Source organism: Calonectris borealis, chromosome 3, assembly GCF_964195595.1.
Source record: "Calonectris borealis chromosome 3, bCalBor7.hap1.2, whole genome shotgun sequence".
In the NCBI taxonomy this organism is placed as follows: Eukaryota; Metazoa; Chordata; class Aves; order Procellariiformes; family Procellariidae; genus Calonectris; species Calonectris borealis.
In genome coordinates this window covers 14123500-14146522 of record NC_134314.1, presented here as the reverse complement: position 1 = coordinate 14146522, position 23023 = coordinate 14123500, and the positions used below count along the sequence as shown (strand labels likewise).

Sequence of the window (23023 nt, the reverse complement as noted above, 5' to 3'; positions counted from 1 at the left end):
ACATTGTTTTATGCATCAAAAACTAAGTCACAGCTAAAGTACTAAAACACTCCACAGGATTCTTTAAAATTCCTTAAGACTGCCTATTTTAAAATAATGCAAGGATAATAAAACGCAATTTGTATAACTTTGCCCATTTCGCTAGGTATGTATCATGCCACAGAAAAGCCCTACCCATTTGCAATGAAATTAACAGCTTGCTTTTAATACTAAGTAATACCTATAGAAGAGTAAATACTGGAATTTTTCCTAGTATACTGTAAATTGATTTCAGAATATCCACACGGTAGTTGTTACCAAATCAAACATTTACTTCTACCAGAAGCAAAAGAAATCAATAGTCAGACTTAAACTGAAACATTTATTTCAGGTGTGCTGCCTTTTGTTATGAAGTAATAAAAACACAAAAATAACTGGAATTTTTCCAACAAAGACAGGTAACATATCCCAGTACACAAGTAAGGAGTTTGTATATTTCCACACTACACTTTCATTGTTGTTGTTTCTCATTGTTCTGGTTTGTTTTTTTTTCTTTTGGTTTTTTTTTTTTTTTTTTTTTTTAAACCACAAGTGATAATCAAGAACTTGAAAATTCAAATCATACTACAGAAAAAGCAAAAACAGACAGCTTTGGGGGGGAGAGATAACTTCTTAGAAGTTCACATCATAGCTTACAAAATAGCAAAACATTGCATTAAATTCTTCTTTCAAAAAGAGATTCATATTGAACTTCCAGTTAGATATATTCATCCAATAAAATGAAGAAACATACTTACTGTTCTAATATCATCTGCATAACTAGTGACCTGTTTATAATGGGGAGAGCCTGACAGAACTCTCCAGGCAGATATCCCACAACCAGTTGCTTTAGATACTCCATCTTCATCTCTTTCACAGCCTCCTACAAGTAGAAGTCTGTAAAAGATATAAAGGCATATTATGGTTTCATATCCTGCCACATAAATGTTTTTTTAATTGTCTCAAGCCAGAACTATAGCGGTTTGCTTGCAGTAACAAAAAGATTTAGTATATTAAGATTCGTAACAGCCCCAATAAGCTCTCAACTTCTGTGTGTTTATTCACAGACAAGACTTAAATATTACTTGAATAACACTTGTTATTTGTGGTATTTATCCCTATCCATTCTCAACTCTAGCTTTCCAAATAAGGCATAATTCCAAACATTTAAAAGAAAATATGTCTGGCTACAATTTTAATTCCTCCCGTACCCTCAAAGAACGATAACAATTTCATAAGCTTAAGGTTATAAAATGTTCTGGTCATTCTGTTTAAGTATTAGGTTTCCGTTTATTCAGATGTGGTACATAAGCTATTTCACTCTTATTGAGGAACCAAATGCGTCAAGGTTTTTCAATTTTGTTTTCTAAAGCCATTCTACCAATTATAAATGTGCATGCAATAATTTCGTTACACGCAGTAGATAATATTTTAAAAACTTTGAGGGAATTCTTACAATTTTTGTTGATTCCCGCTAAAATTATCAAAAAATTTTCCCTTGAAGCCCTTTCACTTTATTAACAAGCATTTTTATATTTAACTGATGATTACTTTGAAGAAAACTTTGAGAACAGATGTCTAAATTTGTTTGGAAGCATCATTTTAGTGAACAACCCATCAAAAAGTAAAGTATCTGCAAAAAAGGCACAGACTGGAAAAGCCAGAAGTTCAGCCCTGAGAACACTCCTGTATCAATTTTCAAAGGCTGCAATACTCTTGAAATGCTCTACCACCTAGCGGCTGGCACTCATATAGCTCTCAGCTGTGATTTGAGTGTATTTCAAAACATTTCCTGCAAGAGTCAACTGAAAGAAAAAAAGAAGAAAAAAAAATTTTTTTTCCTTCCATATTTAACACTATTTAAGAGGTCAGTAAAACTTATTTAACATTCCCAGGTCTCATGCTACTCACAAGCATACAGCAAGATGACTTCTACTATGGATGCTTACAGTCTGCTAAGGTTCTTAAGAGTTTTTGTTATTTTGTGGTGTAAAGAGTTGCCTAAGACAGCAAAACACTTTCACCATTTTCCACAAAAACAGCAACAGTCTACCATCATAATTAACAGGAAAAAGGGTAATTTTGCATTGTTCTTATGATCAGAAAGTAAAGCACAGCACAGCTAAGAGGAATTACTTCTCCCTTAAGGAGGTGCTGTTTAACTTTAGAATATGTAAAGTTTCTGACTAAGCATCCATGACGCAGTGGTTTCTTGCTGTAGCATACCAAGAAGAAACCATGTTATCATTTAAAGAACATTTCTATCGGAGTCAAGGAAATCTAGCATGAGTAGCACAGATCATATTTCAGACTCCTTAAAACTGGTAACCTGAAGAACATGTGGAAGCAAACATACTTCTTGAATAATTAGCATACATTTTTTGTAGCAATAACATAGGAAAAAAGCAGACACAAAATTCACCTGTCATAGCTTTCCCATAGTTACTTAGCAAAGCATTGGGTTATGAAGATGACAACAATCAGCAAAGCATGGTATTAGACAATCCATGAGAGAACTTTAACACAGACAGAGCAGCAAGGGAGGACTGTACTTCAGCATTATGTAGATCGCAGAAGAAATTTCACCATAAATACTACTTGTTAAACAGAGATTGTTGCTCAGTGAGCACAGCAATCCCAGTGTTAAAATACCAAAGAACTCCTACAGTGCATACCTCTTTTTCTGAACAAGCTAGGAATATAAGACTGCATTAAGCCTTTTATGTGACAAACTTTACATCGTAAATGAACCCAAGTTGCTTTACATTTTAACCATTTCCAATGAACACCAACTGTTTGGTTTTGATATTGGTTGTTCATTCTGGTCAATTGGTTGGACAGTTCTCAAGTAAATATTTGGACAGGAACTCAGAGGAACTTACCAAGACACCACTTTAACCCAAAATACTAGGTAACAGTATTTTGTTCTGCAAGTCATATTAAGCACGAGCTCGATCTGAGGATGTCTCTGGTACCAGGACTCTCAAAGACTATAGGGGTTGGTTAAAAATAACAATAATGGAATGGCAAACATTGAAAACCAGAATATTTAAGCAATTCCATATTCAAGCAACTGAGGAAATCAGAAGCAACAAGCAGGACAACATACAAAGTTTAATTTCATTCAACTTTGGGACATCAACAAATACTAGAAACTACTTGAACAGTTTGCTATTCTTTCATGAAGAAAGTGACTTCAACTGAGGAAGGCATGGAGAGAAGAACATCAATCCTTCCGAAACATGGAAAACAATAACATGTGAAGTACAGTCACCAATAAACAACACAGTTCTCAGAACACAAAATATTTTAATATCAAATTTTCTGCTGATTACCGGGGAAAAGGGCACCTCAGAAGAGAAAAGTTTCACAGATTAAGTGTCATACACTTAATAATCCATTTGTTTGTTTCCCTTCTGCATATTTTTTATTTTCCTTCTCCCTGACGTTTCCATTCTGCAACTTTCCTCTGCCTACAACTGTTCTATTGGAGAAGCTTGACACACTGCCACTGATCAAAGGACATAGCTGCCCCCAAGAAAAGCCATCTTTTAGACACACTACATAGCTCTTCTGAGGAACTTTACTTAAAAACAAGGAAGTAACAAGTTTTCAAGTATCTTGCAGCACATACCTCTACCAAACAAACGAACTTTCAGCAGAGACATAGCACGCCACAAGAAATTCCTTGTAACAGCTCAAATAGGTTTTAGAGCAAAATATTTATCTATTCTGTTGTACATGAGGCAGTTTATGTCCGCTTTAGCTAGTCAAAAATAAACATGTTAGGGTCCTCACATATCAGCATAGAGTCTAATATCAGTGAACATGAAATCACATCTTAAACCTCTGAAAGATGTTGGCAAGGTCAATCATTACGCATAAAGTGATGAATTTCCTAACTTTTTTTAGCACAGAAAGCAAGTTTCACATGTGTCTCTTTCACAGCCTGACCATGAGGAAAGCTTTAAAAAAAAAAAAAAAAATTAAAAATCAGTGAACAAGAACTTTATTAAATCACTACAACACAGCTGTCAATTCCTAATAACCAAGAGACAGCAGGCATAATCTTCTGGAATATTAATTTATCTACAGACTTGTCCATCCATAGGCACCTAAATTCTTCCATAAGCTCCAGATTCCATTGCAACATGCCACTGAATTAAAAATTTCAACAGCAGCAGTGACTATTACAATTGACCACACTGTTCCAGAGGTGACTAAGAGACAAATAGTAGCACAAAGACCAAGAGAAGAATTGTCAATAATAGTGACAGCAGTAGCTCCAAAACTGCCTGAATGAGCTCTCAAAAACTCCATCGAGATAAATCTTTTCAAACAAATTTTGGAAAAACTGTCACATACAGTGCAACATATTTATAATTCAAAATATCTTTTAGGATAAATGAAACTCAATGACAGCTGGAATGAAGATGTCACATCAGTTTAGACACACACAAAACACACAACCTCAAAACAAAAAGCCTTCTCCCAGGACTGCAGAGAAATTCATCATGGCAGCATGTACTAAAAATTTTACAAAGCTTTTCAGAGAGCAAAATGCAACAGCAGGGACAGAAACTATTAAGATGAATAACACAACTGGCATCAAAAGAAAATGAAAGGTACTCCTGAGAGCTTCAGCAAAGATCTGGCCTTGTGTACCGATTATTTTTTCAGGACGAGAGAGGAGATGACTCCAAAACAAAAAGTTCACAGGTAGACTGGTAACAGCAACTGTTTACTGTCTTTTTTTTTTTAAGTTAGTCTCTGTCTGAAGAAGAAGATACCATGCCAACAACTTTTTGTCCCAGTAATGTGAAAAGTTACTTTTCCTGGCCAAATACTTGGGTTCTTAAATCACACCATATCAGCTGTAGTTTTATAGCACTCCAGATGGGTCACAAAGCAATGTTAATTTAATATATGACACTTAATAGTAACTCCCTAGAAGGGAAAGTTTTGTCTATCACAGTGTTATGGACGTCAAGATCAATGCAACATCCTTTAGTACTTAAAATGTTAAAATCTGAAATAATTTTTATTCTTGCACGTGTTTTCTACACAGAGCACAGCTAGCATGCAGCAGTTTATGCAGCAGTTTCTGGGCTCCATTTCTAGATCCTCTTAATCTTCTACATACTTCTGGGGATCATCAGAGGACTCCTGGGAAGCCTTTGAGGAACTTGACAATGCCTACCATTGCCAGGAAGAGCTAGCTAGCAAGCTCTAGAAGCTTTCACAAGATCCACCAGCTACTCCTGATCAAAGGGTGCTTTGAGCTTTTGTTCCAGCTGACTCCTGATTAGTAAGAGTCAGGAACCTTTTCAACAAGTCCTAGAAAAAGACTTATGTAAGTGCCAGGCCTAGAGCACAGCCAACAGATGCAGCATTTTGTGCAGCAGTTTGCAGAAAACGATGGCCAGAAACTCGCTGTACACGTTCTCAGCAATTGTGGACATGCACCGCCAGGCCCAGTCCCCAGTATCTACTGGAGCAGCTGCCCCAGAACATCAGAGGCCTTGACTCAGACAACACTCCTGCAGGAGGATAGAGATGTGCAGGTCTTGGACTGCAGGGACACGTCTCCAAGCAACCTGCTCTTGTTGACCCTGCTGTGAAGGGGAATGGATTAGATGATCTCCAGAGGTTCCTCCAGTCTCAAAAAAGTTGCTGCCCTTGCAGCACCTCAACTGTACTCTATTTCAAAGGTTTCTACACAGTTGGGCTGAAGATAACAAGCATAATACTCGTCTCAAGAACAGCGAGTTCAATTGAGGCATCCAAGAAAAACTTGAGACTTCTACGCAATTCTTCACGCATCAATTTTGGTATAACAAGCAAATTGCAACTGAATCTAAAACCCTTCATCTCCTATAGCCATCACACATTTTAGGCTGTAATATCAAACATTTTCTGTAGCAATTGCAGATAACCCTGAAGTAAGACATTCAGCTCCAAACCAAGACACTCAAAATAAGCAAGGTGTTGAACCTTCCATTAGAGCCTACAGAGAGTTCACACTGAAGCAGACATTTTTGTCAACTAAAGTGCACCATAAAATCCATCAGAGATGAAGGCTGGATCACATGAGAACACCAACATTAGGCATCTAAATTAAGGTTGTCCCGGTTTTGGCTGGGATAGGGTTAAATTTCTTCCTAGTGCTGTGTTTTGGAGTTAGGATGAGGAGAATGTTGATAACACACTGATGTTTTCAGTTGTTGCTAAGTGCCCTCCTAGTCCAAGGACAGCTCCCGTGCCTACTGACTGAGCTAGGTACACAAGATGGGAGGGAACATAATCAGGACAGCCAGCCCAGCTGGCTAATGGGGTATTCCATACCATGTGACGTCATGCTCAGTATATGAAGGGTAGGCGTGATCCAGGAAGTACCGATCGCTACTTGGTTATCGGTCAGCGCGGGTGGTGAGCAATTGCATTGTGCATCACTCATTTTGTATATTCTATCATTATTTATTATCATTATTTTCCCTTTTCTGTTCTATTAAACTGTCTTTATCTCAACCCACGAGTTTTTCTCACTCTTACCCTTCCAATTCTCTCCCCGTCCCACTGGGGCGGCAGGGGGAGTGAGTGAGCAGCTGCATGGTATTTGGCTGCCTGCCAGGTTAAACCATGACAAAGGTATATAACACTTTTCAACAGCAGTGAAACTCATTATTCGACTTTTTCCCAAAGCTATTGTTTCAAGTTTTCCTACAGATTCAGATATATTCCCTGCTGAAATATTCTCTTTGCAATTATCATAGATCTAGTTGAAAAAATTAAGTATATTAAGTTCATAAGCGCTATTTAATTGCACTGTAATAGGTAATGAGCAAATACATAGCAATATAGAGTGCAATAAATCAAGGCTTACAAGCAGTGGAAATAGACCAGTGTAACTTCACCATCTGAAACTAAATTAAATGCAAGAAAGCACAAAGTGACAAAGCTGAACTTACATTAAGTGATCAAAGTTCACATTATCGAAAATGAAAGCTTTAAAGTGTTCATATGTATCTACAATTCAAGAAATGCACAATTCAAGAAAACTGCCTCCTTCAACCAACCTGATCTCCTTCTATGACCAGGTGACCCGCCTAGTGGATGAGGGAAAGGCTGTGGATGTGGTCTGCCTGGACTTCAGTAAAGCCTTTGACACTGTCTCCCACAGCATTCTCCTCGAGAAGCTGGCGGCTCACGGCCTAGACAGGTGCACTCTTCGCTGGGTAAAAAACTGGCTGGACGGCCGAGCCCAGAGAGTTGTGGTGAACGGAGTGAAATCCAGTTGGCGGCCGGTCACGAGCGGTGTTCCCCAGGGCTCAGTACTGGGGCCGGTCCTGTTCAATATCTTTATCAATGATCTGGATGAGGGGATCGAGTGCTCCCTCAGGAAGTTTGCAGACGACACCAAGCTGGGCGGGAGTGTTGATCTGCTGGAGGGTAGGAAGGCTCTGCAGAGGGACCTGGACAGGCTGGATCGATGGGCCGAGGCCAACTGTATGAGGTTCAACAAGGCCAAGTGCCGGGTCCTGCACTTCGGCCACACCAACCCCAGGCAACGCTACAGGCTTGGGGAAGAGTGGCTGGAAAGCTGCCCAGAGGAAAAGGACCTGGGGGTGCTGGTTGACAGCCGGCTGAACATGAGTGGCCAAGAAGGCCAATGGCATCCTGGCCTGTATCAGACATAGTGTGGCCAGCAGGAGCAGGGAGGTGATCGTGCCCCTGTACTCGGCACTGGTGAGGCCGCACCTCGAATCCTGTGTTCAGTTTTGGGCCCCTCACTCCAAGAAGGACATGGAGGTGCTGGAGCGTGTCCAGAGGAGGGCAACGAAGCTGGTGAAGGGCCTGGAGCACAAGTCTTATGAGGAGAGGCTGAGGGAACTGGGACTGTTTAGCCTGGAGAAGAGGAGGCTGAGGGGAGACCTCATCGCTCTCTACAACTACCTGAAAGGAGGTTGTAGCGAGGTGGGTGTTGGTCTCTTCTGCCAAGTAACTAGCGATAGGACGAGAGGAAATGGCCTCAAGTTGTGCCAAGGGAGGTTTAGGCTGGACATTAGAAGAAATTTCTTTACTGAAAGAGTGGTCAGGCCTTGGAACAAGCTGCCCAGGGACATGGTTGAGTCACCATCCCTGGAAGTATTTAAAAGACGTGTAGATGAGGCGCTTAGGGACATGGTGTAGTGGGCATGGTGGTGTTGGGTTGACAGTTGGACTTGATGATCTTAAAGGTCTTTTCCAACCTTAATGATTCTATGATTCTATGATTCCTTCTGGGTTTTTTTTGGATAACAAGACAATTTCAGCAAGAGACTCTGCTCAAGAATTGAGAGTTCTCTAATGCCAAATCTAGAAGTTTTCTACCAGAGGAAATTCAAAACAGAAAAGACTTCCCTACACGAAGGGCAAAACATCAGTTCTTTCTGCCTTCCATCCATTCCATCTAATTGTGCATTCTTTCAAGTGTCTATTTTTCAACTTTACTGAGCAAATCAACTGACTGCACATAGTAGGAGGTACTATAATCACAGGGGATTCCACTTGACTATTTTTATTTTCATGGAAGGAGTCATAATATTTCATGGTAAAAACAAGTAATGCCTGAATGTGTATGCCACACACATTACACAAACTTATTACTTCAGCAGCATCTTTTCGAGTAAGGAAAGGGCATTTCTCTCCCTAGAAAATATATAATACAGGCAACAACAACAAAAAAAAATTATGCCAGCCATAAGCTTCCATAAAAAAATAACTTTCATTACTAATATTCTGAATAAACTGTTCTAAGCACAAAACCAGCATTGTCTCCTGCTTTTTACTTCACACTATTATCAAGTTTTAAAAACTTTAACCTAAGATCTTATAAGAATAGTAGGAAAATCAAAGCTATTACTTCTCTTGGAGGTGGGAGGAAAGAAGGAAAACAAAACTTGAAATTTTTGCCTTCCCCCCCCTCTTTTAAGCAGCTAGTTGAAAAAATTAAGCATATGAAGTTCTTAAGCACTATTTAATTGCTGTAATTTGCTATTAGCACACACAAAGCAATGTCCATACTATTTGGTTGACAACTACGCCAGTTGATTTTCTACATATTTTCTTGTTAATGGGTTCATCCATTATAAGAGTTTAACAGTTCTGACATCATTTGCTCAGAAACGCACCAAAACTGAAAAGTAAGCACATCCATCTATCATATTATCAGAATAATTATTTGACCATACTTTGAATATTAACCAATATTCTTTGCAACACTCACTGTTATAATCAATCTACTTCCTAATATTAGGAGCAGAAAAGATAACTTTGGAAACAAGTGCCAAGAACCATTAACCCTGGCCTGCTCAAAGGAAAGAATGAGTAGGTTCTGTTGTCTGGTCAGATAGCGCTACCAAAGCTCCATAACCCACACTTATTACCTCAAAACTCTAGATTTAGTATACTGAGTATTAATTATATGGAATTACTAGATATGAACTAGGTAGAAAGAAGAAACCATACTCAAAATTAATCTCTCAAAGTAATAAGCTAGAAGAACATTATTTCTCATTAATAACCATTTTTTTCCCCCAAGATAGATAGGACAGCTCACTTAACATTGAAGAATGAGAACAAGTTTTTAAACAGTGAGTTTCTTCTGGCATTCTATAGCCAAGCCTATTTTTCACAATACAGTGATATAACGTATTACACTGACAAATTCAATCCTAGTAGATCTAATAGAAGAAAAATATCTAGAAGGAACTTTAATTCCTACAACTGAAGAGAAATAGAAAAATAAGTTGCTGAGTTTACCTTGCTATATAACAAGTAGATATTAAAACGGTAGACACATTTTTAAACACAAGTAATTGGCTAACAAGGACTTATTCCAGCTACATCTGGTTCAAGAGCAAGGCAGTCAATTAGTTCACCTTTCAAGTCTGGTATCTGTACCCAACATGTTACTAATAGAGAAAACGCATCACAAGACAACTCCAAATACCAAAGCCTGGCAGTTCCAGTCAGAACACTAGGGAAAATGGGCTGGCCAAGGAGTCCAGCAATCAAATCCAGACAGAAAAACCCAAACTAACTAACTATACATCAGCCCTTACCCCCATCAAATTCAGAAACATCTTTTGAAACTATTCCTGACATTCTAAAAGATTTTGCTTATGCAAGGTACTCAAACAGTAAAGGACACAACTTGATTTTCATTATTCGATTAGTAAAGCGAGATCACCAACTAGGGCTTCTTTCGTAGGTACAATGATATATGACTTCTTATTACTGATTCACTAAATACCAATACTAAAACAGATTTTTTTTTCTCCCTCTCCTTATGCAACACACGTCGATGTTTATTTTGCCACTTTTATTCATCATTTTCATATTATTGACAGGTAGCAAACAGAACGCTTACCTGTGACGAGGATGATAAATGACAGTAGTTATTCCATGGACATAATGGCTGCTAAAGCTGAAACTATGACTTTCTTGAAAGCTCTGATTTGTTCCAACACTAAGTATGGGAAAAAGAAACACCGTATTTTATTTCAGTTTTCTTTTCTTTAAAGAGTGGAAAGAATTCCTTTGAAGTTCACAGGGCCTTCTCAAAGCAAGTCAAAATTTATGCTTACCTTACAAGATAACTTCTCAGTTCTCCGCGATAATTAACGACAAGCAGTTCGGCTGACCATTGGGCACTTGCTTTATATTCTAGAAAGATCAATCCAGCAATAGCATAACTCAGATCTCCTGGAAAACTTGCTGTCTTTACCCAAAAATGCAGACAAACATTGAGAGAGAAAGGAGATTTTTAAAAAAAAAAAAAAAAAAAAAAAAAAGCAAGAAAAAGAAAAAGAAGAAAGTGTCTTAGTTACTGAAAGAACTAGAAAGTTAAATTTACTATATTGTATAAAAATGTATTAAAAAAATAAAGTTTCATAGTTTGTATTAGTAACAAAATACACTTCCTTTTATCTTGATTTTAAAGAAATCTTATTACTTTCAAGTCTGCAAAGACAATATGCTAAGGAAACACACTTGAGCCACCTCCCCAAATTAGTTTCATACTACCTTTGAAATGCAAAATATAAAATACGTTGTGTGGGGCAAGCCAATAACAATTACCTACTCTCATACCAAGAAAAAAAAATCCTCATATTGCTCTTTCAGCGATATTTCTTGATTTATAAGTGACTCTGCATACAAACTGCAGATTTGTAATCTACTACTTCAAATTGTAATTATTTGCACGCAAACTAAGTAGGTGATTCTATTCTTTCACAATCTGATGTACCTGCAGATCTACCACATTTCTAAGAAAAAGAAAAGAAAGATGAAGTTTCTGACTAGATATATCAACACAAACTATATGCTTTGAAAGTGCTACTCGTGACTTAAGTTTAACTATAGTTTAAGTTTAACTAAGTTTATCCATCATATGATAAACTTCATGGTACATTTGTGCATGGTATTCATACTGTAAGTCTTCATACCAAAGTAAGCCATGATTAAAAAAAGGTCAAAGAGTGGAAATTACCTTTTATCCTTACAAAAAGTTCTACTATATTGATATTTAATTTAAGAGAGCACTTACCGGTGAAATGACCAAAAGCTCGCTACCCATTAGGTCAAACACTCTCACTGTTCCAGTGCTTTCAGCATAAGCAAGTAACGTACAATCATGACTCCATGCCACTCGCCTCCACTGAGGGTTAGGATCCTTTGGCACTGAAAAAGGAAGAAAGTTACTAAAAAGTGAAATATAAATATATTTCCTTAAACAAAACACAAAGTCAATTCCATCAAAAAAGGCTGGTAATGATGGTAGGCACCCCGCATATCTCAGAGGAGAAAAAAAACCCCACCACCTCCAACAATGCTATCTCTCCTAAACCCATTAATTTTAACAATTATGTCATTTCAGATTCAGGTTTTGTATGTTAATCATCATGAAATGAAAAGGGTGGAGGGAGGGCAATGGAACTATTCACAAAGCAAAATTATTAAGAGATTCTTCACAATGCTTTTAAGAAGTTACAACATTATCTTTAAAGTAAACCGACATCACCACTTAGCAATGCATGAATAATAAACAATGATGACACTAAGTAATGATGTAGAGGTTGCTATATTGTATACCTTGACATTTTCCAACTATGGATCCAAAGTCATCTTTTGCAGACCTGCAGAAAAAGACTCATTATGGATTTAAATAAGAAAAAAAACACTATTCAATTTTCCAGAATAAACAGAACACTATAAAAATACTCTAAGTGCACAATTAAAAAACCTGCATGTATTTAACTACTTGTTCAAAATGGCAGATAGTAGCCTTCACCCTTAGGCAGCTACAACACTAACAACAGTATTTTAGAAACCCTCCTCCCAACGCATAAATACTAATATCCCTCATTTAGTAGTAATGCTGTTCAAAATAGGATAGCAGCATTTCAGAACTTCAGGAAAAAAAACAACTAGTCAGTATTCTCTAGGTTACAATTTTAGAAACAATGCAAGAATATAGTTACATTAATACAGCTGAAACACAAGATTTATTTTATAGTCTATAAGCTGACATTTATGGTGTTCACACACTTCTGATTGAACAATTTTCATATACTTGCTTCTTTTACATATAAATAGAAGGTCTGACCTTCTAGCAAATGGATTTTTGTGAAGCAAGTAAACACACTCAATCAAGATCCATTCTACAGCTAAATGTGTTCTTGAACTGGCAAAGGAGAGCTTGTTAGAGAGCAGAAGAAAAAGGGAAAGCATCAGTCTTTACGGCAATCCACATTACTTGTAAAATAAGGTGAAGTATCATACATGCCAGCTACTCCACAGAGAAGCAGAATACTAGCTCCTTGTCCCATTTATTAGGAGAGAATTTCTATTTGCTCATGATTACTTTAAAGGGAAATAGAAAGGCAAAGGTTAGAAAGACCACGATTTGGGTTTAGTATTTTGAAGCACCTTAATTGATTTTCTTTCACATCTTGAAAAAAAGAGAAAGAGAGATACAGATAGATACTTACATAAATTTATCTATAACATTAATATTTGTGGGGCGTTTTGAGGTGGGGTGTTTTGTTTTGTTTTGTTTTTTAAACGGGGAATGGCCAAGAACTAAGAAGAAAAAGAAGGCTTCTGCTTTCTAAGTGATAATGTATTTTAAGATTATTCCATAGATTACTTTCACAATATGTAACATTCCCAAAAAACCCAGAAAAATCTTTAAAAGTACTGTCAGTAAATGACTAGAAACACTTTCTCAGAACTCCACAACTGTGGTCATGAAGCAATAGATAATACTAAGTTACCTGATTTCTACACATTGGTCTTGAACAACTGCCAACAATTTACCATTGCTGAAAGAGAAAAATAAAGGCGTGAAAGTTCATCTGAAGTCCAGTCCTTACAGAATGTGCATCAGAGCTCTAGGTGCTTTCTGCAAGGTTAAATATAAATTTCCTCTTTCATAAATCAAAACAAATTGGGAAACATCAATTTTTATACAAAAAAAAAAAATCAGTGCTATAATAAGATTCCCTTCATGTCACTGAAATGTATCTCTCATTCTTTTCTAGTAGCACTAAGAAAACAGAAACGTCTAAAATCTTGCTACAGGGGAAGTCAGAATCAGATTTTACTATAGATAATTTTGTAACAGCGATATCTAAAACTATGTATGGCTTTATCTAGAATAAACAACTATCATACTTCAGTAAGTTACGTCATCTCCTTTGTACTAACATGCAACATTGCAACTGGCATGTTGTGCATCAAAAGAGATCATCACTTCCCTCAAAGAATCACCATTTCTCTCAACAGTAGAGAGCTCTTGCTGAACCACTGATCATATTCAGCAATAATACATAATAAACTAAAACATTCCCTACTACCTTCATGTCATTGAACCATTTTTCTGTACATATTTATGCTTATTTTTAAAAGTCAGTGATCTCACTGATGCTGCTAAAATTACAGCAGAACAGCTGGTTCTAGCCTTGGAACTCTCACTTCTCCTCTAAACATACAATAGCAGACAAGTCTTGAGGGTATGCATTCCCTTTCTACAAATCTTAAAATAAGCAGTTTATATTACATATCCTGCCAAGTAATAGGTCTTTAACTGATCAAATTCAGGACTTGAGTTTGAGAACGACTGCACTGCAAGCCACTTTGCCTCAAAAGACAGAGGGACATTCAGACCTGAGTGAGAGATGCATTAAATGAAGGGAAGCAGCATGGAAGCCCCTGGGTAGCAGACTAACCTTTTTTTCCCAAGGCTACCTGTGAAAGTCTCCAGTATTTCTCTTGACCAAAAAGAATAACGTGACTTTAGCATAGTATTAACTCAGCATTCTCACCAATGGGGACGGCGGCGGGGGGAGAGGAAACATTAATGCATTCACTACTGCCAAAAATGTAAAAGCATGTAAGCTGGTTACCTTGCAAGTACTAGGTGCCAGTTGATCTGCTTACTAACTAGACGAACCAGTCCAGTGGGCAGAGAAAACTTTGCAGGGCTGAAATAACAAAAACATTAGGCTAAATCAAAATGTACACCTAAGAAAAGCAGTACCTGAGACACACATGCCGGACGACTTAGCTTTAAGGCAACCATCAATCACCTGGGAGGTTTTAGCAACGAAACGTGAATCAACACTGCACCCTGCCAACGATGAAGGCTAACAACATCCTTGTTTGAATTAACAGAACAAAACTACATATTAAGGGAACTGATTATTTACTCATCACTCTTTATACTCTGGTCAGCAGCTAGTTTGGGCCCTCCCCATTACAAGAAGAATCATAGAATCATAGAATCATTAAGGTTGGAAAAGACCTCTAAGATCATCGTGTCCAACCGTCAACCCAACACCACCATGCCCACTAAACCACCTCCCTAAATGCCTCATCTACACGTCTTTTAAATACCTCCAGGGATGGTGACTCCACCACTTCCCTGGGCAGCCTGTTCCAAGGCCTGACCACTCTTTCAGTAAAGAAGTTTCTCCTAATGTCCAATAACTTGGAGGGCCACCAAGACGGTCAGGGGACTAGAGCACTTGCCCTACAAGAACAGGGAATTGTACTTGTTTAGCCTGGAGAAGGGAAGGCTTCAGGGGGACCAAACAGCAGCTCTCCGATACCTAGGAGGTTACCAGGAAGATGGGAGCCAGTGAAGTGCATGGCAGGAGCATGAGAAACTGTGATCAATCCTTTGGTAGACTTGGCAGTGTTAGGTTAATGGTTGGACTCAATGATCTTAAAAGTCATTTCCAACCTAAATGATTCTTTGATTCTAAAATAGAGGAGGTTCCAAGCTGACATACGGAAGAGAATTCTTCACCATAAAGACAGTCAGGCACTGGAACAGGCTGCCCAGAGAGTCTTTGGGATCTCCATCCTTTAAGCTTTTCAAGACCTAGCTGGACAGAGCCCTAAGGAACTTAGTCTAAATTCAAAGTTCTCCCTGCTTTTAGCAGGACTTCAAAGCAGAGGCCTCTCGAGCTCCCTCCCAAACGCTTTTATTGAACACATAAAAATAGCAGCTAGAATCAATTATAAAAGCTAGAAATCAGACTTTACATATGACTACTTGGAGGGAGGGAAGAAAAATAAGTTAATTCTGTCTGAATTCTTACAACTAGACTTATATGATTGTATGCAGCCCATAAACACCACCCCATCACTCCCCCCCCAAAAAAAAGGTGGGGGGACGGGGACAACACAAAATAAAGCAGAACACCAGCAATAGGGAAAACAGCACTGCCTACTGAATTCAAGATTAGCATTGTTTCACAGGGAATCACTTTAATATCCCTTTCTATATATCTCAGAACTAACAGAATACCCCTAAAAAGGGAGAACTGTTATCTTCAAACCTGCCAAGTACATCAACAGAGTAGTATAACCACAGAGCTGAAATTCTTGAGGAACACTGTATTTACCCCAATATATTTCCGGGACCATTTAAGTGCCTTTTGAATCAGAAGTTAAATTTATAAATGGCATGAGTGTTGCTCAACTAGTTATCAAGCTTTTTGTATGACAGTTTGAATTGCAAAGGGAGAAAAAAAATCCAAATTATTAGGAAGCAAATCCTGCCATGCCATCATACCCGTCATTGAGGCTTAAGGAAAAAAGGAAAAAAAAAAAAAAAAAAACCCCCACACACAGCTGCACTTGCAATATCTCAGTTGAGAGCGCGGAGGACAAACGTGTTTTGAGAAAGATGATGTTCCAACCGCAAGTTTACTTAGGCTTCTGATAAAAGCAAAAAGTCAAACTAATATACACCAGCTCTTTTCTAGATACGCTTCAGCTGCAACTGAAGTGGTTACAACTCAAACTTATGAAAAGAGAATATTCTAAGCATTGCTGGGACAAAGCTTGGACAATTCTAAACAAGTGTTCAATTTTACTCTCATTAAAAATAACTTTCCATCAAATCAAAAAGCTATAAAAAATTACCAAATTAAAAAGATTAGGCACTATTTTCATCAAACCTACCTGTACCAGATGTATCGAAGCAAAAACAATGCAGGACCTACAACGGAAAAAGAGGCAAAAATTATATCTCCAGTGGTTTTAAAACACTCTCCAGCTTACTGCACACAGAATCTCAGAAATTCTCACAAAAGAAAAAGGTATTTAGGGAAAAAACCTCTATCCTTGGCCAATGAATTCTTATATTAGAGTAAATGCAAATGCCAGATCAAAAAAAATCACGACACATTTCTGGAAATTCTAAGAGAAATTCCTACTGGATGAAAATGCAATTCAGTTACTGCATAAACAGAGTGTTGAATGGCAATGTAATATGACCATAATGTAAAGCTTCCTTATAGAACTAACTAGCAAGTGGCCCAATGCAAGAGCTGGTTGAGAAAAAAACATCAACAACATTTTGCAAAACACAGCAGAGCTTCAAAACTTCTTAGATGTATGGTTTACTAGTTTGTCCCAATAAGCTAATAGAGACAAGAAAGCTCACAAAAATGACATAAAAATAACATAGCAATATTGATAATCAGAAAACATCTTCCTGAAAACACATCCTGCACTCTATTTCCATTACACTAGCCATGCTAAAGTGCAGAAATTGTAAGTTTTACAAGCAATCCACATATTCTTATGAGTCATGAACATAAGAACAAGTCATACTTACCTGTAATTGCTCTAGTGATGATAAATGATGCACCATGTTTTCTGTTGCCTCTTGGCTGCAATTACAATAATGGTCAAACACATTTTAACTTAAACACAACATTCATAAATTTACTCAGTGAATATAGGTAAGTTGCCTGCTAGCATACAAGTTCCTTATGTATGTTCTATTATTCGCAACTTCATACAGTGAGTAATTTAACTGCATAAGCTAGAACAGGCTATAAAGCCAAATATTTTAAGTGCCAAGATGTAATAAACAAAATGTACTACAGATTGTCTATTGATTCAGCTTTCCCTTGATCTTCGGGTAGTAACAAAAGACATAGACTTCCGATTATGTTCTCTTGTAAGGTATTATAAATCATTCTTTCTATGCCAAATGAATGCCAGATTGATCTGTAATGCCCAGAAGAAGTCGAAGCAATTGATGTTCAACATACTATGCTAATATGTAACTGCTAAGCTATATAAAGACAGCTTATGAAGGTTTCAGAAACATTACAAAAAACAAAGAACTTCTGAAGAAAAAAAAACTCTCTTTATGTCAATTTGTACTAGGTAACACAGCCACTCAGATCACCACCTCTACTCCAAACCATCTACATAGCCTTTCCAGCTGTCCTGCTCTACTTAAGGCAGAGAGGAAAAACTACACTCACTATATAAATGAAAGCACTCTCCAAACACAGAAAAAAGAAATACAAAGCAACATAGGATGTATATTCTTAGCTATAAGAAGAGGTAAAATTATTTGCCCATAAGAAAGTAGGAAAAAGGGATTAAACTGAGAAGACAAGAAAGGTAACCAATAAGGAAGGCATCACACACAAATCTTCCAAATAAGCAGTCATGCTTACACTTTTCATGTGAAAATATTAGAGCAGCACAAACGGAGCATTAGAGTAGGTAATAAATGAATTTCCTCTTCCTTCAGTATAGAATACATAGAGCAGATCATTACTCGTTAACTGAAATATTCAGACCTCTCATTCCAAGTTATAGAGCAGCAAACACTGAAAGACATACAAGTTTATCAAAATTCCAGAGTATGTCCATGTTAAAAAGAAATATCTGGGCTCACAAATTTAAGTTATTGAAGTAAAGATTAGCAGTTTTCTATGCAAAGTTTGCAATCCAGAAATAGTCTTTCAAGTAATCAGGCTGTCATCTCACAGCATGGAAGAAGCCAACATAGCTGTACTAATAGATAATGTTCCAAATTCAGGTTGATCAATCAGGAAATAACAAGGCATTACAGTAAAATAAGTGAGAGTACAAATTATTTCTTATAGCTATCACAGTACCTCAGGGAGAACTGCAATTTCCCAGGGAGGTTAAAAGCAGAGCTTTTTAAAGTTTTGGATTAAGAAAAGTTCCCAGTAAAAACATTTCCAAAAATTGCTTATACCTCTTTAGAATTCTTTTGAGTATTCTTAGTGTCCACTCCTGAGTCTAAACTACAGGCTCCTATTCCACACACCTTAATCCCTTCATAAAGCTGATTTACTATCATACTCTGAAGACCTGAATTTTAATTTTTATAATATATTCCTATCACCTCAGCAACAGCAATGGCTACCAGATCTGCTATATTTCTTTTTTAATTCATTCCCATTTGGGAAAACAACTTCAAGTTCTCCTTTGCCAGAGCATTCCAGAAATAAAACGTACATAACTTCCTCGCTGACAAAACACCCACTTAGTTTTGGATTTTGTTGCACACCCAGCAAGCTTTCGGGGGGCGGCGGGAGAGGTTGTTGGGGAAATCTCAAAACGTTAGATGGCAATTAAAAAACCCCACAGAATCAAGCGATACATTTGATACATTTCAGAAGATAGGCAGTACTTGTCTACTGGAAAAAAGGAAAAGTTCAGTCTGCCTGTATTTACAAAATGACTGCATGAGTCCTCCCCTACAACTTCTTCCACAACCACTGCCTCGTTCATATTTTCACTGATCAACTACTCAGTAATTCCTTTTATTCTTGTTATATATTTCAGGGTTCCCAAACAGTGCATTGTATACAATCACATCACTACACTGAATACAGACTGCTTGATTTCCACACCACTCTCTTCTCTGTCAGTTCCTTGCATGTGTCCTTTACAAATATCTGTTATTTTCCCCCTCCAAAAAAAAATTATTCTTGGGAAATTCCATACAGGTCAATAAGAATACTAACAAGAACTAAAATTAAAGCTAATTTGGGGTTCCAACTTCAGAAATCCATGCCAGTTTTATCAATGTCTTGAATTTAACACAACTTTACATGTTCATCACAGGATTCATCTTCCAGTGGTCATAATTACAGTTGTAAGTGCTCAGCACTCCACAATTAAAAATGAATCATCCCAAATGAGATAACAGAAAAATAAAACAAAGTCAATAGAAACCTGTGAAAAGTTTGTTTTAAGGCCTTGCTTTGTATCCTAGATGACTGCATAAGAAGACATTTAATTTCATTTCCCAGTACAGCATTCAACCTCCTTTCCCCTTCTGCTGTCCCTCACCTCACTCATTCCAAACCACTCAGCTCTACAAGAAGTGGCAGGAGTGTTTTGTGACTTTTTCTGAAAAGTCTAAATAAACCAGGACTAAAAGAGACAGATGTTCCAAAGAGAAAGTCACAATCACCTAAATAATATCACTGTTAAGGCACCTTAAGGTAAAAACTGAATCATGCTGACAAAATAAATTGTTTGCCTATGTACATTAATTTCCCACTAAAACTGTAAAAAGACTATCAGAAGTGTCCTTGGCTGCTGACAGTCTTCAAGAAAGATGTAAATCCAAACAAACTACATAGCACAATATTTTCAAGCCTTCCTATTTCTGCCATTCAAAATGGGAATTATCTTGAAAATAAATAGGCAAGAAATATCAAGTTTGAAATAGCCTGTACCATTTGCTGAAGTTGACAAGCAGAATTCTGTGATGCTTAGAAATTCTGACTATCAGAGCAGATAAGGACCCTCAGACTGTGATTCCACAATCACTTTAAATTGGCATACCCACACGCTGCCACTAAAGGGAGGTCTCACACTTCATTCAGCTTTGACTGACACATTATTCACCCCCCTTGGTACCTACATGAGTACTAGGGTGACCACTCAACAAAAGGAAATGAAACAACACAATTATTTCTCAGGCTAATCAGTTCTTTAATCAACTTACCCCACAACTTCAAGAATACTAATGGCAGCAGAAGAGAAGGGATACTTGTCAGAAATGTGCCCCCTTAATGCAGTTGTAGAACCACAGTCTCGTGTCACCACACCTAAGTCCTCCTCATGGTTTGCAGACATGTAAATCGTTTTCATATGTTACTAGAAACAAACACTATTTACCATATCTCAAAACACAGTTAAATAAAAATAGGTGCAATTGTCTACTGACCTACATGAACAATCTATAAAGTTAGTAATTGGTAACACTGTAATTGTATTTTGCAAACACCCACACCTGTTGCTGCAATTGATGGTTTACAGATCAAAAGAAACAAAAAAAAAAGTCTTTCTGATAAACAAAAACATATTTTTAGGAGAATGGCTTTAGTAATTATGAATAGGTACATTCTTCCACCTGTGATGTTTTTACATCTTCTCTGTTCGGATGTTCTCATCAAGCATAAAATGTTGTTAAAATACTTCCATAAACTACTTTTAGTGAGAAACTCATTAACAACAGCAGTGGACTTGAAAACCACTACAAGAAAGAAATAAAACCACATTGCTTGCATCCTCTATGTCCAAATCAGGTAAGATGCTAGCTCAGCACGTTGCAGGGGAAAAGATGAGAAAGCAAAGATGAAAGAGCTTCTCAGCTTTTCCACTGACCCATGAAGAATAGACAGAAGCAAGCAAAAACTTGTAATACAAGAACAATGTTTTCTGATCTTTTAAGCTTTGGCATCCATTTGTGTGCCTTTTAGACACAAGGTGATATACTTCTCCCTTTTAACCCACTCCTGAAAATACCGATGCAACCATTCCAATATACGAGTCCAGAGAGGGATCTAGTTTTCCTCACGCAAGCTAAGCTCGCTAAAGACCTTGTTTTCACCAGGACAGCTTCCACTGCTCTCAGAACAGCTGTTTCTGGAGATGAGACCTGACTTCATGACAGCTTCCCTCGCATCAGCTCAACGGTAAAACCCGGTCCGCATTGTTCATAGGTAACGAGCAAGAAAGACTTCAAGGCATCCCAGGCGGCACAAGAAGGGTGACAACGCGGGAATTAAGTGACACGAGACCACGACAGGGGCAGGACGCCGGCAGGGACACCTGCTGTGCTTGCCCCTGCTGCCCGCCCCGCTCTTGTGCCCACCAGGAGGGAGCGGGCAGCCCGGTGAGCCTCCCTGGAGGCAACAGCTCGGGGGCCGGCGGCCTCCCCCCGCCCCGGACCGCCCAGCCACCGGGGCAGCGGGGCGCATCCCCGCCCGCGCCTACGTGGCCAGTCCCCTCCCCCGCACCCCGGCCACGCCGCGGCGGCACGCACCTGCACCTCCGTCTCCGGAGGCCAGTCGGTGTTCACCAGCAGGTCGTACAGGATATTCTCCTCCTCGTCCTCCTCCTCGCCAGCACCGGCCATCCCCTCCTCCCTCGGCGCCGCTTCGCCGCGCTCCCCGCCGGCGGCGGCCATGCTGGCCCAATACCCACCCACCCACTCTCCGCCGCAGTGACGACGGTGCCCGGCGGAGGCCAAAAGAGTAACGCGGAGCCGGCAGCCTTTAACTCCTTCAGCGCTGCCGAGCCCGCCTGGCGCCGCGCCCCGCTCCTCGCCGCGGGGCGAGAGGCCGTTGCCTTCCCTGCCCGAGGGGCTTTGGAGCCCTGAAAGGGCGTCTGCTCCGGGGGAAGCTCGAAGCTGAGGGCAAGGGAGCGAGGCTGAGGAGCCCTCGCCGCCTCAGCGGCTCCTCTGAAGGACGGCAGCTGCAGCTGCAGAGACCTCAACCTTCCCGCTAAGCCACGAGGGGTGGGATGTACTTTTGGGGCAAGAAATGAGGAGACAGCTAGCGAATATAACACGATGTATACCTATAGAGAGCATATACAAATGAACCTTTAGGTCCACAGCTTGTCTGCTGCCCCAGGGATCCCCGGAGGCCTTTTATCCAGCGCCCACCACTGCTCGGCAGCATCAGGGCCACCCTGCCGGCACGGCCGCCCCACTAGCACGGCCTTCTCAACGGGACTGCCCAGGGGAAAACCTGCAGCTGCAGCCTGGTGTTGGCTGTCCAGAAAGCTGACAGTGAGAACCTTTAGGGTAAGGAACACCTAATGTAGGCAAGGCCTGAGTGTATTAATTAAACCCTTACTTAATAGGGAAAAAAAACGGGAAAAAAGCAAAAGTTAAATATTTCTCACAAGTTGCTCTTCCAACTTATAAATATTTCAGTCCTACAAACGTTTGCACTCATAGAGTTCAGCTCTCTCAAGCAGATAAAAATGAGCCTGTTTGTAAATTATTATGAAAGAACTATGGTTTCAGTCTCTTTCCTGCAACTTTATAAAGTGTTTGTAAAAATTGAAAGAAAATTACCTCACACCCTGCCACTTCTGCTCCTGTACTCTATTTTTAGCTTGTATTTAGTAGCCTTTTAGTCTTGTAGGCAACTGTGCAGTCTAGAATTAGGTTAAACTAAAAATTAAATTCTGAAACTAGGGATTCAGGGCAATATGAAAGCGTGTTGGATACTTGGGAAACACTTCAGGGAGAACCAAATGAGAAAAAAATGCTTTCTGGCTGTCTCTTTACTTAATAACATTTATTTAGCTGTATTTGACAATGTAGCTTGTAAAGCAATGACAAATAGTATAACATCATGTT

At 38.8% G+C, this 23023-nt stretch overlaps 1 protein-coding gene across 1 annotated transcript in view; it reads right to left on the bottom strand.

The window, feature by feature from the left end:
- NBAS (NBAS subunit of NRZ tethering complex) overlaps positions 1-22164 on the bottom strand; it is a 209439-nt gene extending 187275 nt beyond the window's left edge. The window contains exons 1-10 of the mRNA XM_075145030.1: positions 21695-22164; positions 17195-17249; positions 16537-16573; positions 14469-14546; positions 13338-13385; positions 12154-12197; positions 11609-11742; positions 10647-10780; positions 10430-10528; positions 777-915 (exon numbers count right to left, since the gene is read on the bottom strand). Coding sequence (XP_075001131.1) covers positions 777-915; positions 10430-10528; positions 10647-10780; positions 11609-11742; positions 12154-12197; positions 13338-13385; positions 14469-14546; positions 16537-16573; positions 17195-17249; positions 21695-21838 — 912 coding nt within the window. The 5' untranslated portion in view covers positions 21839-22164. The remainder of the gene's footprint in view (positions 1-776; positions 916-10429; positions 10529-10646; positions 10781-11608; positions 11743-12153; positions 12198-13337; positions 13386-14468; positions 14547-16536; positions 16574-17194; positions 17250-21694) is intronic.
- Positions 22165-23023: the final 859 nt, after the last annotated feature.